We start from the raw sequence: 17,816 nt of genomic DNA, 5'->3' as shown, positions 1-17,816 counted from the left end.
TTCGGCTTCAGTGTTTGAGCTTGGGAGGTTTAATGGAGAAAAGGATATTCAGAATTATTGTTGCTGGCCCTTTCCTGCCTTGAGAAATAGGTCTTACCTTTCTTTGTATATGATTCATTTATGGAAAGAAGACTTTATTATCTCTTAGTGGAATATTGTTCACTTTTACCATGTATTACATAGCCTCAGGTATGGTTAGTGGGATGTCCTTGACCGCTCTCATTTACTAGGCCTATTTTACTAAACATGCTTTAAAATAAAAGAATCCATGTCTTTCTTTCAGTAGACTGCACAGGTTGATCCTAGCTGCTGGCCATGATATTTCTGACCACCCATATTCAGTAAAGATGAAATCAAACAAAGGATAAGTACTGAGGTGGTCAGCATTTGAGACAGCCTGTCTGAATAGCACAGCCTAAAAGAGCTCCACTTAATCTACACAGATGATGTCAAGAAAGGTTGTACTGTCCGTCTTCATATTCATTAGAGGTAATAACTGAGAAGGGAAGGATTATTTAAACTAAAGGAAGATACTGGCACAAAAACAAATGTATGTCAAATGGCTTTACATGGAATTAGGCTAGAAATTAGAAGAAGCGTTTTAGCTATATTAGTGGAGTTCTGGGACAGGTTTCTAGTAGTAATGTCAGGAGGGAAAAATTAACTAGTTTTAAGTTTGAAAAGGTTTATGGAAGAGAATGAGTCCTCTTGGTACCTGCACTACTGCAGGGTGAGGTTTCTTTTAGTTATGTGCTCTTCAGAAAGTGAATGTTTTTTTTCCTTGGAGGTTTCAAGTAATTCAGCATCTCTATAGCAGAGAATTACAGGTCCTGTAGTGGAATCCATTTGTGTTCTCAGACAATATTTTCTTCTACAGAAATACAAAGGCAGGAGAGTAACGAGCTTTTTGTCCACTTTCCTTTTAAAGATGGATGAGCGGTATCGAAACTTTGTCTGAGAGCAAGGTGGATCAGAGCAGATGCTGCAGAATAAGCTATTCTGATAAAGCTGTTACTGTTCCAGTGCTGACATTTTATTCCGAAGTAGATTGACTTGTCTTCCACATAGTCTGAAATACCTTTCCCTGAATATTATCCAACTTAAATTACACACATTTTCAGAATCTCTTCCGTGTGTCCTTTTTGATTTTTATTTTTGGGGGGTCTAGGGTATGCTAATGATGGGCCACAGCATCTGAAAAATGAGGAAAACCTCATCTGATTCCTTTTTCAATTTTTCCAGAAGGTCTGGTATGGTAAGGCGCCTATCACATCATTTAAATTATCTCACTTCACCACTGGCAGGGTGGAGGTAATTGGTCCAGTTGATGTATTTAGGCTGTAAGCTTTTGGCTGCCAAGGACCTATTCATGCACTGTGCACGTAGCACAGTGATACCTGCCCTTGTCAAGGTCCCTTGAGGCTCCTATATTACTGCTGCTACTAGTGACACAGATAATGGTTTTGCCAGTGCTATTTGCACTGCCAGCATGAATCCTTTGGTCAAGAAAAGCCTCTATCTTGACATTATACAGTAGGTTTCAAGCTCAGACTAGAGGATCTTCTGAATGAAGAATATTCATCAGAGGTGTGGGTTGATTTAGTGCACAGATGGGGTTGAGACTGTTCCCCTTCTGGACAGGGAAATTTGAAACTTGACATGAGTTCAAGCCCAGAAGCCCTCATCCATATCCACAGACTTTGAGAAAGTTTTTCTTCAGGTCAGAACTTTTTAGCTTGGCAACCGCTCTGCTGAGATCAGTGCCGAGGATGTAGACAGCGCTGTCTTGTTTTCCATCTGCCTGTCTGTCTCCATCTGTTGTTCCCTGCCTTAGAATTCAGACGTAAGCTACTTGGGGGAGGAGACCTCTTTTTCAGATGAGCTTGTACAGCTCTATATCACAATGGGTCTCTCATCTGCGAGTGGGGTTCCTAGATGCTACTTAAGTACACAAGTTTAATATATATTGGAAGTATTTTTACATAAAACCATGATACAGGAATTCCACCTCTCCTTCCATTACAGCATTTTAGCTTGCAGAAGTCTCTCCTGTGACTGTGCACATGCAAACGATCTGAGCATGTTTTTTTGTTTCAGAGAGAGCGTCATGAGACATTTGCCTGCAATGACTAGAAGATATTAGGAGGCAGTATTTTTACAGCTTCCATAAAATGGCATTAAATTTGGCACTCATATGCAAACAGCAAGAAAAACCCTCTGGGAAGGGATGTTAAATGCCTTTGTCACTTAAATGCATTTAAACATTGTGTTTAAATGAAGGCAGGAGGAGTGAGATTAGCTCCCACTGTGTATCTCCCTCCCCTGCATTGCATAGTAAAAAGCATACAGACTTCTCCTTGTCAAAACCAGTCGCCCTCCCATAACCCTCCTGTCACTTTAATGCAGACAAAAAGCAACAAAGCATTAATTAATTACCTTTAAAAAAGCAGTGAAGATGTTGGCAGCAGCAAGCACACTTGTAATAACATTTCAATGCAATTATGTTTGAATCAGCATAGAAATTGGTTTCATAGAATACTTTTCATATCTGGGATATCCCAGTGTACTTCCCAGCAGTGGTTTTGATGTGGATTGAATGGCAGATGTGTAGATAAACAGCAGCCATGAGAGCTCTCATACACCTTCAAATGTATATCAAGGCGCTATGGGGCTTCTCTTTCAGAAAAATGCTGTGGGTTCAACACCTTGAAGGAGGTTGATCAGCAGGGGTGGGCAGAAAGGGTTTCTCTTTGACATCTCTGCTGAAGAAGCACAGAGGTTCTGTGACTTAAGACGTGAACTGGTGGCCCTCCTTTCTTCCCCCTCTCTGGACTCAGAAAATGAAGTGCTGTTATCTGCTTCACCATGGCATTTCTGCATATCACAGGCACAAAAGAACAGTGTGACCCATGGAGACAGAAAATGCAGCAGGAGAAACAAGCATGAAAGAGGCTTGGACATAGCTTAGCTGTGTCATCTGCATCTTGTCTGTAATCATTAATGTCTCTAACCCTCCCTGTGGTATATAAGAAATGAGTAGATATGCATCTCTTAGGGTGGTTTTACCAAGCAGAGGCGGTACAGTACACTTCTTAGCACATCCTCACAGTACTATGGACCTGATAAGTAACCATGCTAAAATCTTGTCCTATGGAAACTGCACAAAATATGCTCTTCTCATGTTCCATTGTACCTCAGCTTGCAGAAAAACCAAAAGGCAGAGGGCTGTGTCTCCAGGCTGTTACGGGAACACCCATAATGTGTATCTTATCTCAGGTTAAGCTGGTCAAGGGAAATGGCAGTGTGTTGGGAATACTCAACCTTTCTCTTAATAGTGCAGGCATGAAAGGAGTACCTAATGCAAGGGGAATTGTGATGAGTGGGAATTATTGTGGCAGAGCTGAGGCCACAGCTGGAAGCAGTGCAAGTCTGCCTGGGCCCATGGATGTGCATTCTAGGGGCCACTGGTGCTTCCAGCACCTCAGCTGGCTAGAAGACAGCTAGATATGCAAGTACCAACTGCACCTCTTATTGCAGGGTTGATATATTCTTTCCTGGTTCTAAAGGAGGCTGTTTGTCTCTCATACTGATCCCTCCAGTCTCTTTTCATGCTTTCCTAAGCTTCATTCTGTTGTTTTGTTGTTTTCAGAAAAAGCCTTGTCTCACTTAAAAAATATCTCATATAGAGCTGACCTCAGATCTCCCTGGTTTCCCAGACATGAAGCTATTGTTCCATAGCACAGAGGTCTCTGATTCCTTTTTCTCTGTGGCAAATACCTACTTTCTATCTCTGAGGTTTTGTTATTTGTCTGTTCCTCCTTTTTTTTTTCTTGGTTTTTTTATTTTTTTTTTCCCTCTCTGATTCTCCGTATTCTGGAATTGAATTGGAAAATAGTAAGAGCAGGACAGCTGTCTCCGTTCTTCCTCACCAGTTTAATGGGTCTGTGATTTCATCTCATAGCTATTAGCCCTTGAGTTTCCTTCCAGCTCTCCCCTTCCTTTCATCTGCGTGTTGCACAACACAAGCCTGTGTGCATTGAGTGTGCATATTGTTCTGCACATACAAAGGTTCTTCATAATGAAGAACATGAGAAATGTTGTCCACATAATGAATAGGCCCTCATCATCTATGAAAAGTTCTTTTCTACTGTAATGATGCTGAAAAACCAAGTTAGGAAGGTTCTGCTGTAAGATTGTCATATGAATAGTTTGTTCTCTCTACTGTTAAGAGTTTCTCTTGGAAAAAGGATGTAACTTTATTTTCCCCATGCTTGTGGAAAACGTGGTCATCATGTAACATTTGCTGAGATCTGCTTTCCATAGGTGAACAAGGCCGCTGTTCAGCTTTGATCAGTCCTTCATTACATAGCACCTTATTCTACTTTATCTTCAGATTTGAATGATAAACATGAAGCTGATCAAGAATGGGTGCTGGCAGAAGGTCATATCACAGATGCACAATTTATTTTGTTTATTGACATTTTCGCTTGAACCCATTTCTGTTTCCTTCTCACTCTCTTTTTCCAGAACAAAACTAGAAATGAACTTCAGGCGTAAGGAGTCAGCTATTCACAGTATCACACAGTATGCTAGAGATTGGAAGGGACCTCAAAAGATCATCTAGTCCAATCCCCCTGCCGGAGCAGGAATACCTAGATAAGGTTACACAGGAATGTGTCCAGGCGGGTTTTGAATGTCTCCAGAGAAGGAGACTCCACAACCCCCCTGGGCAGCCTGTTCCAGTGTTTCGTCACCCTCACTGAGAAGAAGTTTCTTCTCAAGTTTAAGTGGAACTTCTTGTGTTCCAGTTTGTACCCATTACCCCTTGTCCTACGCACATACAGAAAGAAGCAGTTTATTGGCTTCAGTTAGGTTATAGAAGGAGAGGCTTAGGAAGGGAAGAACTTACTGAAGTTCTAAAGCAAACTTTCTTTGGAAGAATTGCCAAGACACTTTCCTGTGAAGCTTTGTACATAAGCATTTTCCTGAGATTTGCTCCTGTCTGATTCCTTATGTCCAGAATTGTAGCCTGATTTCCACTGGGCTGGGTGAAGATGAGCATGCTCTTTCTTGCAGCATAAATTTCCTGTTCTTTGCACAGACCCACCTCTGGAATGTTAGACTTAATTGAATAAGCCTTGAATAAGAATGTCTTGTGGAGTTGCTTTTTTCTGTTTCACAGCACTAATTCCTTGTTTTCTTTTACTTTACAGCTAGAACATATTCAGAAACACATATGGTATATGTAAGTAACACTTTTTAAATTCACTTTTGCATGCATTTGTTATTGGTTTTGTTATGGGAGCTGATATTCTAGTGATCTCTGAGGAAGGGGACTGGAGTTTGAAAGTGGCTTTCACACAGGTGAAGAAGGGGGCAGAAGACAGAAAGGCATCTAATCTTTTGCTGGGTTTTTTTACCAAGCCAGGAACTTTTTATACAGTGGCTAACAATTGTTTGAAATAAGGCATTCAGTCCAGCAACCTGCCATATTCAAAAGATACTTACAAGTTATCAGCAAACAAAACCCCAACTGCCAGCCATATTTAGGTTGCTATCCAAGTACTACAGACAATCCCTTGTAATACCTTCTTGATAAGAAAGCTTTCATTTGTTTCTTCTTGTCTTTTCTCTAAAGTAGAAACAATAAGTGTATTTGTAAGTAAGCACCTGTGAGCAAGAGCTTTTCTGTCTTAATCCCTACTCCTTCTTCTTTGCAGCAAGCTAAGAGGCTGCTTCTGACCTTGTAACCTGTTGATGTGAGAGTAGTTCTCTGACTTGATTAAAAGCAGCAGTCTTGACAGTGAAACAGGAGGTCTCTGAGAAAACTACGTGCCTGTCTAGTGGTTTGGGTATAAGGAAGATTGATGGCTTTTAAAAGTGACCTTGCACTTTGTGTAGCTTTAATGGTATTTCAAGGAACCTAAGTAAATAACATTTTTTTATGTGCTGATAACTTAATCAAACTAGGGAGAATACTTCACATGTTAAACAAGTAAATGATGCTTTGATACATGCTTCTCAGGGTCAGCATAGTTATAGGTTCCCCAGGTGGATGACAAGGAAAGTCCTGCCTTCCTAATCCTATCATTAGGTTCTTGTGGATACCTTGAGGATGATACGAACAAGTATTTAAGCCTGTCAACAATTGAAAAAAAAACCAAAACCAACCATCTCTAATTGTAATCTCTGAAATCCCCCTCCTGTTATGTCTTATTAGCAATTGCAGAAGTAAATGCTGTTTACATCTGTCTGGATAGTTGATCACCTCCGTTTCTTCATGGTGTTGACTTTCTCTGGGCTTTGATCAGAACTGGAACAGGAAATAAAATGAAATGTCACAGAATCACAGAATATTAGGAATTGGAAGGGACCTCAAAAGATCATCTAGTCCAATCCCCCTGCTGGAGCAGGAACACCTAGATAAGGTTACACAGGAAGGCGTCCAGGCGAGTTTTGAATGTCTCCAGAGAAGGAGACTCCACAACCCCCCTGGGCAGCCTGTTCCAGTGTTCCGTTACCCTCACTGAGAAGAAGTTTCTTCTCAAATTTAAGTGGAACCTCTTGTGTTCCAGTTTGAGCCCACTACCCCTTGTCTTACCAAGACAAGAACAATGTCATTGAGAACTTACATTATTATTCTAACCCTCCTCAAAATTTTTGCCTGGAAGTTTTCACCTGTCAGAAGACTGCTGTCCCAGGCTCACATGCACAATTAGGCAGGTGTTATTTCATTACTTTATTCGAGATTTAGAATTTGAAGATTTATTTTCTTTGCAGACATAAGTGTTTGAACATTTTAATGTACTTCTCCATGAAGGTCAGATTTTCTGATGATTGACACAGTAAACAGTTTTCTACCCCAATAGAAATAGCATCTGGGGCTTTTTTCAGAAGTAAAACTGAGTTTTGCAAAAGCAACTCTCCCCTAAACTCCCAGTGTAGTCAGTACAGAGAGAGGAAGGCTCTCCCAGAAGTATACTCAGATTGCTTAAAACAAAGTTTCTGCTCAAAACAGCTTTTTTAATGAGTTTCTCTCATTTTCCTGTACTGGTCATGGATTGACCTAAGGAAGTTAACCTCTTTTGGCTAAATTTAGTCTGTGAATAACCCTGCCACCTCCAAAACTCAACTGCTTTCATCTGGTAATGTTTCACAGCCTCTCTGCATTAATTTTGCTTGGAAATAGTGATGCTGACAGAGAAGGAGGGGTGATAAGTGTTTTACTCTAAGGCTGTTTGCTCACATCTTTCATTTTTTTCTTTATTACATGTAACACCACTATGCTATGTAATCTGCATTCTTCATCATATATAGGTTACTGAGCTGAAAGTTCTACTCAGAACATATAAGTGATTTCACTTAATTTTTCAGATAAATATTAAGGCAACTGTAAAGCTGAGGAAAAGATTATATTTGAGACTAGGCAGACAGAGGAACAGGTCTTGAAAGTTGAAATCATGATTCACAAGCCTAAGAAAAGGAAAAAAGAAACCAAAGAGAAACCTTTCATCACCAACCTCCAGTTCTTCTTGCTCTTCCACCCAAATTAATTCAGTGAGAGTTTTTAAGCCTTTTTAATTGAAATAATTTTTTTTTAACTCAAGCACAGGTTATCATAAATCAGCAAATAAGCAGCAGCTATTCTAACTTTTTTGATAAAGCAAGAGGGCAAAATTAGCTGTTATGCTAAATACATACTGCTGTAATACTGAGTTATTGCCCTAATTGTGAAGATACCAAATTTACTAAAATCAGGGAAAAAACCCCATAACTGTACCGGTTCTGCTTTGCTGTGCACTGATGCAAATGTGCGTCTTGGTTTGATTCAGCAGCAAATTTCCTGGAGAGACTGAAAAAGTCCGCTCTGGTCTGGAATCACAGCCATTGTATGCACCGATCCTCACAAAAGAGGGTGGGTTTTAAAGCAGCAATTACATTCATGCAGGCCTTTAAAAAAATAGATGTGATTTGCAGTATTCATCATGTGACATTGGTTGATCTCTATGTGGGCAACAAATGCAACAAATTTGTCACTTTCTGCTAGACTGGGAATGGAACAGGCAATACAGTCATGCCAATCACAGCCCAGACCTGGTGATTTTCACTTCCTGAAGCACTGAAATGAGTTGCCAAATGACAAGGCACTTTGCAGATTTTGCTTGTACCTGATGAGGAGGTGTGAAAATTCCTGACTATGTCTGAAGCTGACCAGGTGCAGGGCATAAGGAAAAGCTACTTCTCAGTGCACAGAAGATGGCAAGCTGTGCTCTCTAGAAATGGCTCCCACGCTGATTGATACAAAAGAAGTTTGCAGGTGATATCACAGAATCACAGAATATCAGGAATTGGAAGGGACCTCAAAAGATCATCTAGTCCAATCCCCCTGCCGGAGCAGGAACACCTAGATGAGGTTACACAGGAAGGCATCCAGGCAAGTTTTGAATGTCTCCAGAGAAGCAGACTCCACAACCTCCCTGGGCAGCCTGTTCCAGTGCTCCGTCACCCTCACTGAGAAGAAATTTCTTCTCAAATTTAAGTGGATATTCTGCTATAGATGAGGTCCTCTAGTAGGAAAGCCAGATTTTCTGAATATTTCCAAAAACAATAGTTCTTTTTAATCTCTTTCAATTACCTTAAGGATATCTGCTTGTAACATAATGAGTGATTAATTAAGGCAATACTTTTTAGAAGTGAACTGCAGATAATTAAAAACCAAAACCACTCAGCTGCTGTTCAAAGGTCCATCCTGCAAGAATTTATCTTAATGATAAGGTCATCATTGGCTTTAATAGCACAAGGTTATGATCTAATCATTGCTTATTACCTGCTGAGAGCTAGATCCTGATGCTAAGAGGTAGGAGCAGCTACCTCTTAACAACAGGGCACTCGAGGAATAAGATGTTTCTTTAGTTGAACAAGGATTTCTTAATCTAGCCGTTTAATTTAGGACAATGCTGTCATTGCAGAAGACACAGACACTTCTGCAAGACTCCAAGAGGGTATTGGAAGCTCTGTTTTAGTGGTTTGAAACACAAGAATGAATCTCAAGGTGGAGATTCTTTCTCTGTCCTGTATATTCTGCTTCCAGCATCCTAAACTGAGTAAAAATGAGCAGGATGTGTGAGTGCTCAGTGTAAGAGAAGTGAGATCTGACCCATATTGTCATGACCCATGTAATGCACACCAGAGTCTGACTCCATGACATGTATCCAGACGGGGATGAGCACATTTTCAGTGCTTCAAGAGAAGATAAAATGAAAATTCCTGAAGAGCCTTTCTGCAAGTGATGTCCCACAAACATGCTTAACAGAGCAGATGCCTCACAAGTCCATTTCAGCTTGCTTAAAAATAAATTGCAAGTAGCATCTAGCAGTCTCCTGTGATAGCATGTAACTGCCCTGTCCTAGCATCAGAGCCCTGGCTGCAATGACCTTGTCTTACCTTTTTACCTCAGAGGAGATAATCTGCATTGACTCTGATTCTGGTGAACTAGCTGAGACCTCAAGCTCATGTGCATGATCCTACCAGGGTTTCTTTCTAACCTACCCAATAAAAACTTAGGGGCATTTTATTTGGAGCTCCTTTTTCTGTGTAGGTGCTTGGATAATTCACATCTGAGCCCAGAGCATTTTAAGCTGTACGAGTAAGTTCACAAGTTTTAACCATATTTCTGTTAGCATCAAAAGGAAGAATCTCTTGCCCGCACACATCCCCATAAACAGCAAATATTTCCAGCTGGTACAGTTTAAATATTCCAGATTCCTGTTGCCCATCCTAGGAGCCTGGACCCAACAGTCGCACATTTACATCACAGAAAGGGAGAACCTTACCCACAGAGTAGGAAATCCTCAACATGGGAAGGGAGGACCTTACCCGGAGAGTATGAAAACCTCAACATCACACAAAGCATCCACTGAGAAATCGCAAAGACTCAGGGTAGACAGTTTCTTCAACCAAAATACCACTACTGCCAAACCCACCTCTTTGGGTAGATAGAGTTTACATAAATGGCTCATTACCTACCTAAACAAAATTAAAGGATATTCAGGGTGCCTGCAATATGTATCATTCAGTCAGTTATAGATACCCTGACACCTTGATCAGTTTCTTACACTCAGGGACTTTAATTGCAACTAATAATTAGTATTTCCTGAGCCTAGTGAATGGGATGAGGTAATTGTGCAGGAAGCCTGTGTTACTGCTTTTGAAAGAGTAATACGCTCTATGGCTAATTGTGTATTCCAAGGTCTGCCACTGACCTTGGGTCTTACACCTGAGCCACAATTTTCAAATTTGTATGTCTGAGAAGAAGCAGATTGTTGTATTTGGGCATGTGAATAAACAGGGCAGTTTCCTCAAAAAACCCTTTAAAGTGTGTCAAGCTGGGACCTGACCATGAGGTCTCTCAATCATGTTGGAAGGTTTAAAGAAAGAAACTGCTGCAATGCCAGCTGGAATCAGGATTGGTACAAAACAGTGAAGGTTTGTTAACAGCTCCTTCTTTGAAAGAGAACCATTCGAGTTGTACTTTTCAGCATGATAGCCTGAGGTCTGGCCTGCTAATGAGTCACCATCTCTAAAACCGTGTAGTGTTTTATAAATGCTTGGCATTAGGATGCTTAACAGCTGCTTTAATTATGAGGGCACTGGTAAGTGAAGTTCCTACTGCCTTTCTGACTGAATGCAGACTCTTCTCATTAAAGACCCAAATCCACAAGGTACTGGTCACTCTTAACCTTCATGGCAGTTTCGTCCGAGAAGATAGTCTGTCTGGTTGGGAACTCTGGTCTCTCAGTGGGAATTTAACAAGCTATTTCCATCTGTTGCTGCAGGCTGTGTTTCAGAGTATGGGTTCATTTGTGACTCATGTTTCTTTTCTCTCCTTCTTTCCCTGCCCCCTTTCTCTCTCTCATCCTCTTTCCTCTACAGAGGGGGTAAGAACGAGCCAGAACCAGAGCAACCAATCCCTCGAAAGGTGCAGATTCGTTCTCTCCCTTCCTTGGAGGATATTGATCCAGATGTGTTAGATAGCATGCACTCGTTAGGCTGCTTCCGTGACCGAAATAAACTCTTACAGGACTTGTTGTCAGAAGAGTAAGCACATTCTCAGTCTTCCTATCAGTTGGGTGTCCATGGGCTGGGGTGCTTATAAACCTGGGGAGAGGTAGCACTTTAACTAATGTCTCTCACTGTGAGGGACCAGTAGCAACTTCTTGCCCTCTGACTGCTCATTTGCTAGTGAGGTGTTGGGAGCAAGCACTGAGCCTTTCTTGCACCATGTGTCAGAAGCCTTGGAGGCATGGTGCTGTCGTTTCTCCTGCTGTGAGGCAAGATAACTTCATGAAAAGATGGGCAGTCTGGATGGGGATGTTTTGTTGCTGTGGTTTGTGTTGGATATGCCATTGTTGGCAAATTTTTGTTTATTTCAAGCCTCGCCTGAGAGCTGGTGTTGTTTCCTGAGGTGTTAAGAGAGACACGTAGTGGAAAGAGCACTTAGAGGCTCAGAAGAACTGTCTTGCCGCCACTCTTAGTTTGGACTTCCTATGGACACATTACCTCGTCTGTCTTGTGCCTGTGTTCTTTGTGTGTAACATGGGAATCATTTTTCCTTTTTCACTAACTGCTTGTTGGAGACAGCAAGGTTTTCAAAAGCTTTGTCGGTGGTGTATCTAGCTGCCAGGTTCATGACCATTACCAAGTTATTCACAATAACTGTAACTGTTTGATGAGAAGGGTTCATCTACATGTTGATGTTTTGTTATGGGTTTGGGTTTTTTTTTTTTCCCTCTTCAAATTTAAAGTGTTGGTTTTTTTTTTTTTTTCCAGAGAAAATCAAGAAAAAATGATTTATTTTCTTCTGCTTGACCGGAAGGAGAGGTATCCTAGTCATGAAGATGAGGATCTTCCCCCTAGAAATGAAATAGGTACTCCAGATATGATCTCTGTCACCGTGAACCCATCTCAACTAATTCCTTTTCACCTTATTTTTTTTTTAAATATATACCCAAACCCTAGCACCACTGTTACCTTCTCAGTGAAATGGTATACAGCACTGGTGAGCATCTTCAGCCCGAGGCAGGCAGGTCTGTTGTGTGGTTAAACTCAAAGGCTAAATTTTTCAGGACATTTCTGTCTCACAGTGCAGAAACATCCAAGTTGGTCTTGATTTCAAATATATCACGTAAACCCGCAAGCTGGTTCTCTGGAAATAGATGAGGTTTAGAAGCAGTATAATTGGTTCAAGACCATCTTAAAAACCTAAACGTACACAAGTCCATGGGACCTGAATGAAATCCATCCACGGGTCCTGAAGGAGCTGGTGAATGAAGTTGCTAAGCCACTGGCCATCATATTTGAAAAATCATGGCAGTCAGGTGAAGTTCCCGATGACTGGAAAAATGGAAATATAACCCCCATTTTCAAGAAGGGGAAAATGGATGACCCGGGGAATTACCGACCAGTCAGTCTCACCTCTGTGCCCAGCAAAATCTTGGAGCAGATTCTCCTGGAAGGCATGCTAAGGCACATGAAAAACAAGGAGGTGGTTGGTGACAGCCAGCATAGCTTCACTAAGGGGAAATCCTGCCTGACCAATTTGGTGGCCTTCTATGATGGGGCTACGGAACTGATGGACAGGGGCAGAACAGTTGACGTCATCTACCTGGATTTGTGCAAAGCCTTTGACACTGTCCCACACGACATCCTTGTCTCTAAATTGGAGAGACATCAATTTGATGAGTGGACCACTGGGTGGATAAAGAACTGGCTGGATGGGCGCACACAAAGAGTTGTGGTCAATGGCTCGATGTCCGGCTGGAGACCAGTAATGAGTGGTGTCCCTCAGGGATCGGTGTTGGGACCGGTCTTGTTCAACATCTTTGTCGGTGACATGGTGTTGTGGTTTAAGCCCAGGCCGTAAATCAGAACCACGCAGTCCACTTCCCCCCCCACCTTTCTTCCCTCCACTTCTGGAGGGACAGGGAGGAGAATCAAAAGAATGCAACTCCCACAGGTTGAGATAAGAACAGTTTAATAACTAACGTATAACACAAATCACTACTGCTACCACTAACAGTAATAATGATAAAGGAAATAACAAGGAAGAGAATACAACCGCTCACCAACTGGTACCTCACCCCCACCCCGCAGTGATCCAGCCCTTCCGGGAACTCTCAGTTCTACATCCTGGGCATGACGTGCTGTGGTATGGAATACCTCTTTGGCTAGTTTGGGTCAGGTGTCCTGTCCCTGCTTCCTCCCGGCTTCCCCTCCTCCCTGGCAGAGCATGAGACTCAGAAAGTCCTTGGTCAGTCTAAACATCGCTGTTATCAGCTCTGTTCCCAGGCCGAAAGTCAAAAACACAGTGCTGCAACAGCTACTAAGAAGGAGAAAAAATGACTGCTGCTGCTGAACCCAGGACACATGGACAGTGGGATTGAGTGCGCCCTCAGCAAGTTTGCCGATGACACCAAGCTGTGTGGTTCGGTTGATACGCAGGAGGGAAGGGATGCCATCCAGAGGGACCTTGACACGCTTGTGAGGTGGGCTGATGCCAACCTTATGAAGTTTAATCATGCCAAGTGCAAGGTCCTACACCTGGGTCAAAGCAATCCCAGGCACAGCTATAGGTCGGGCAGAGAAGAGATTCAGAGCAGCCCTGCGGAGAAGGACTTGGGGGTGTTGGTCGATGAGAAAATGAACATGAGCCGGCTTCAGTGTGCGCTCACAGCCCAGAAAGCCAACCGTATCCTGGGCTGCATCAAAAGGAGCGTGACCAGCAGGTCAAAGGAGGTGATCCTGCCCCTCTACTCTGCTCTCGTGAGACCTCACTTGGAGTATTGTGTGCAGTTCTGGTGTCCTCAACATAAAAAGGACATGGAACTGTTGGAACAAGTCCAGAGGAGGGCCACGAGGATGATCAGGGGACTGGAGCACCTCCTGTATGGAGACAGGCTGAGAAAGTTGGGGCTGTTCAGCCTGGAGAAGAGAAGGCTGTATGGAGACCTCATAGCAGCAGCCTTCCAGTATCTGAAGGGGGCCTACAAGGATGCTGGGGATGGACTATTCATCAGGGACTGTAGTGACAGGACAAGGGGTAATGGGTTCAAACTTAAACAGGGGAAGTCTAGATTGGATATAAGGAAGAAATTCTTTACTAAGAGGGTGGTGAGGCACTGGAATGGGTTGCCCAGGGAGGTTGTGAATGCTCCATCCTTGGCGGTATTCAAGGCCAGGTTGGATGAGGCCTTGGGTGACAAGGTTTAGTGTGGGGTGTCCCTGCCCATGGCAGGGAGATTGGAACTAGATGATCTTAAGGTCCTTTCCAACCCTAACTATTCTATGATTCTATGATTCTATAATCTAGTGGCAGGATTTCCTGATTACTAATCTACATTCAGTGTTGCAGAAATGCTACCTCTGGCTTTCAGCTAGTATGACTGTGTAATATTGTATCCTAATGAAGTTATATGTGCACACTTTCTCTTTTCTGTAGGTAAACATATACACTGTTGAAAGTATAAATAGCATCACCTGTTTATAGTATATACATCAAACTCGTGTGTTTGGACTGTCTTAGAAAGATTTTAAAAGCTTAATATGCTCTAAGATTATATATCTTAAAAAGCTTTTGTGATACCACTTTATTCCTGAAGAACTGTTCATTAGTATTTTAGGGTACTGCTGATGACCAAGGACTTCATTAATCTAGATGACACATGAGATGCTTCCCTAACAAGCTAACTATATAAGTGACTCTTGCTCTGCCAAGTGTCAAAAGTGTAACTGATAAAAGATTAGTCACTTCTACCAATGACCTGAAACAGCATTTTTACTATATTTTACATTTTATATGTACATTTTATATTTACATTTATTATATTTTACATTTAATAGTGTTGTGATTTTCAGCTATTGTATTTCAGCACTTTGAAGGCTAGAAGCAAAGTGCTCTTTATTTTCACTGGAAAGCCTGGAATCTCCCAAGTCTACAGGGCAGTAGTATATTGAACTGTAAGTTTATTAATACTCTGTTGAATTATTGCCTTATCCAAATTCCAGGCTCCAGGCCCTATAATTTTGCAGGGAAATCTTTTCTGTGGGAGAAGAGATGGAAATTCTTAGTTAACACAGTAATTTCTCAACTCTTACCTGGTTGGAGCTACAGAGAACATGTTAGCAGGGATCCTGATGAAAATAGGTAGATACCCCAACTGTAGGTCCTGTGGCCCCTTGCTCAGTGCAGTTTGTCATCTAACACTATTGATCAGCTTTTGACTCAAGCAGATTATCCTGCCATATACAGACACCATCATCTTGGTTTAGAAATGCTTTTTTCATAAGAAGCAAGGTGACTCTAGAATCTTTGTATCCAGCATATAAGTGAATATGTAGCTATACCCTAAATATATCATACATCTCTCTTCTACATGCCAAAGTATTTTCATGGTTTGAACTGAAATATTACGCTCCACTCTTGCATTTCTTTGTACAAAGAGAGAAAATGAACCCAACAGGGAAACACCACTCTGAATGTATCATTGGCACATTTTAGACTCTTTGAGCAATATTCTTTATGTGTTTGTAGGTTGTATTTTCTCTTCCACAGCGGGCTTCTACCTCCTGTGTTCCCAACAGTATCTCTGAGAACATGGGACAAGTTTAATTAAGAGCACTCATGCTTCTGATGAATATCTCATCATCAGCCATTAGCAGTGGCCTTGCACAAAGAGTAGCAGAGAAAAAGTAACAGATTTAGTAACAGCAGCTTGAAGAAACCACATTCATGAGAGTTGTGCACTGCCTGAGCTCTTGCCAAAAAAAAAAAAAAAAAAGGAAAAAAATGTATCTCAGAGTTTTTTGCTTTTTCATCTTTCTTTGCACGTTACATCTCAGAAAGGATGGACGCAGGTAACAATATGGCCAGCTCAGACTAGCGCTCTCCTCTGGTGTTCCTTTTGTCTGTTTTCAGCTATGTGAAGTATTCTTAAAGGGCCAGGGAAGGGCCACCTTCAACATATTGCAAGTCCAGCTCATTTTCTTTACCTGAAAACATAGAAATGAAAAACTTCTTAGTAAATGAATGAATGTCATCTAATGTCTCCTTGAGGAAAAAGCTTTTGTGGGGTGCAGCTTCTTAATAAACTGGAGAACAAAAGATTGGGACAGAGCAGCCATATAGGATGTAGGTGCCTCATTCAAACTCAGAATTTGAACCTTTATTTCCCATCTTCCAGTTGAATGCCTTTATAATTGGATCATTACCCATACAATTCTCTTCCTCCACAAAAATCCTTAGGAATGACTTCACTTTTCTGATGTGAAATAAAAGGAAAATGCATCCTCACAACTATCACAGATCCAGACTAGGACTAGATTTTTTTACCCCCACATGAACTATTTCCAGAGAATCAAGAAATGAAGAGCAGACACTGGAGGTTTTCCTATTTTTAACTCTTGTGCTTCCACAAAATATTCTACTATTTTTATATGACACCACTTTAGTCTTTATGGCAGGATGGCTGTGTATTTAACTGTTTCTTTAGTGTCCTTACCTTTGATAAGATGACAGACTCGGTGCCCTGTCATTTCTTACTCACACCCTTTTGAAAAATATGTTTGAAAAATATACTTGCTACTCTCAGCCATGTGTACTGTAGGATTGTGGCCAATTTTAAAGAAGAATAGTGTATCTTTGTTAGAAGCTCAGCCACACTCATGCAAGCTTCTGGATGTATTTTCCATAAAACTTGTCTGAATTGCTGTTGTGGAATTTATAGGTGTTTTTAACTACCTGCTCTTTTTGCTTAGTCTCTCTTTTTGATAGTTTAAAATATAGATTAGAAATCAGTATCTTCCAGCATATTTAGCAGCAGGTACTGATATTAAAGAACCATTTAGCTTGTTAGTGATATCCTCCTCCTTAATTGTTCTTTTGTTTCCCTCATGATTCTTCTGGCTACTGTCCTCTCAAGCTTTCTGATGGCTGTACATAACACTATTATTCAACTCTTTAGCTAATTTTTCTTCAAATTTCTTCTTCATTGTCTTTTAATGTCCACCTTATACTTCGCCTGTCACTTTGGAAAGTGTCATTCAGCTGAATTTCCATTTACTAAAGTCTTCTGGTTTGAACATGCCTGGATCAAATTGCCTTTTAAAATATCTGTTCATAAGCTGGTTTTCTTTCTGTATCCAGCTGTCTTGTTTATACTCTATTATTAACTAACATCGATGCAGTCTGAGTTTACTCATCTCCATTCTTTTGACATTAGCTGCTTTCTTAATCTTCTTTCTTCCATCTTCTTTTTCCTTTCTTTTAAACTGCACTTTTCCACCTTCCTTTCTAATGCTGATATTCATCTGCAAAACCCTGTCACGGATACTAAACATATTTACTTTGTCATTATGTGTGTTACTCGGCTCCAGTCACACTTCTGATACCAGCAGTTGTCCTGTGAGGTAAATCCTTTCTCACACTTTGGACTTGTTTGAAGAAGCAAGAGTTTGAAATGGCTCAACCTTGTCCCAGCTTACTTCTGAGCACTTGCATGTGGTTTATTAGGTTTATCTCACTTTGGTTTTCCCTTAACTTTACACACTATATATTTTTCCTAATCTGGAGATTATTGCATCTACTAGTATTTTCTGCTAATGTTTTATTACTGGACATAGTTTGAAATGGAATGAGGTGCAACTGCTTTTTTTTCTGATTATTTTTTAATAGGAACATTATTACTATTAATTCAAAGAACATGAGTTATACAGTAATGGGGTCAGTTGTTATCACTAGCCATTTGCATTTGAGCTGTCTT

At 41.1% G+C, this 17,816-nt stretch overlaps 1 protein-coding gene across 2 annotated transcripts in view; it reads left to right on the top strand.

Annotated features, from left to right (window-relative positions):
- Positions 1-17,816, top strand: part of BRSK2 (BR serine/threonine kinase 2) — a gene marked incomplete at its 5' end in the record, with an annotated part of 323,574 nt that overhangs the window by 256,254 nt on the left and 49,504 nt on the right. For both annotated transcript variants that reach the window (XM_080619064.1, XM_080619063.1), the window contains 3 exons: positions 5,214-5,245; positions 10,933-11,097; positions 11,830-11,927. In XM_080619064.1, coding sequence (XP_080475190.1) covers positions 5,214-5,245; positions 10,933-11,097; positions 11,830-11,927 — 295 coding nt within the window. The remainder of the gene's footprint in view (positions 1-5,213; positions 5,246-10,932; positions 11,098-11,829; positions 11,928-17,816) is intronic.

The sequence above is a fragment of the Psittacula echo genome (genome assembly GCF_963264785.1).
Source record: "Psittacula echo genome assembly, chromosome: 5".
NCBI classification, from domain to species: domain Eukaryota; kingdom Metazoa; phylum Chordata; class Aves; order Psittaciformes; family Psittacidae; genus Psittacula; species Psittacula echo.
This window is presented reverse-complemented; position numbering and strand designations above follow the sequence as displayed.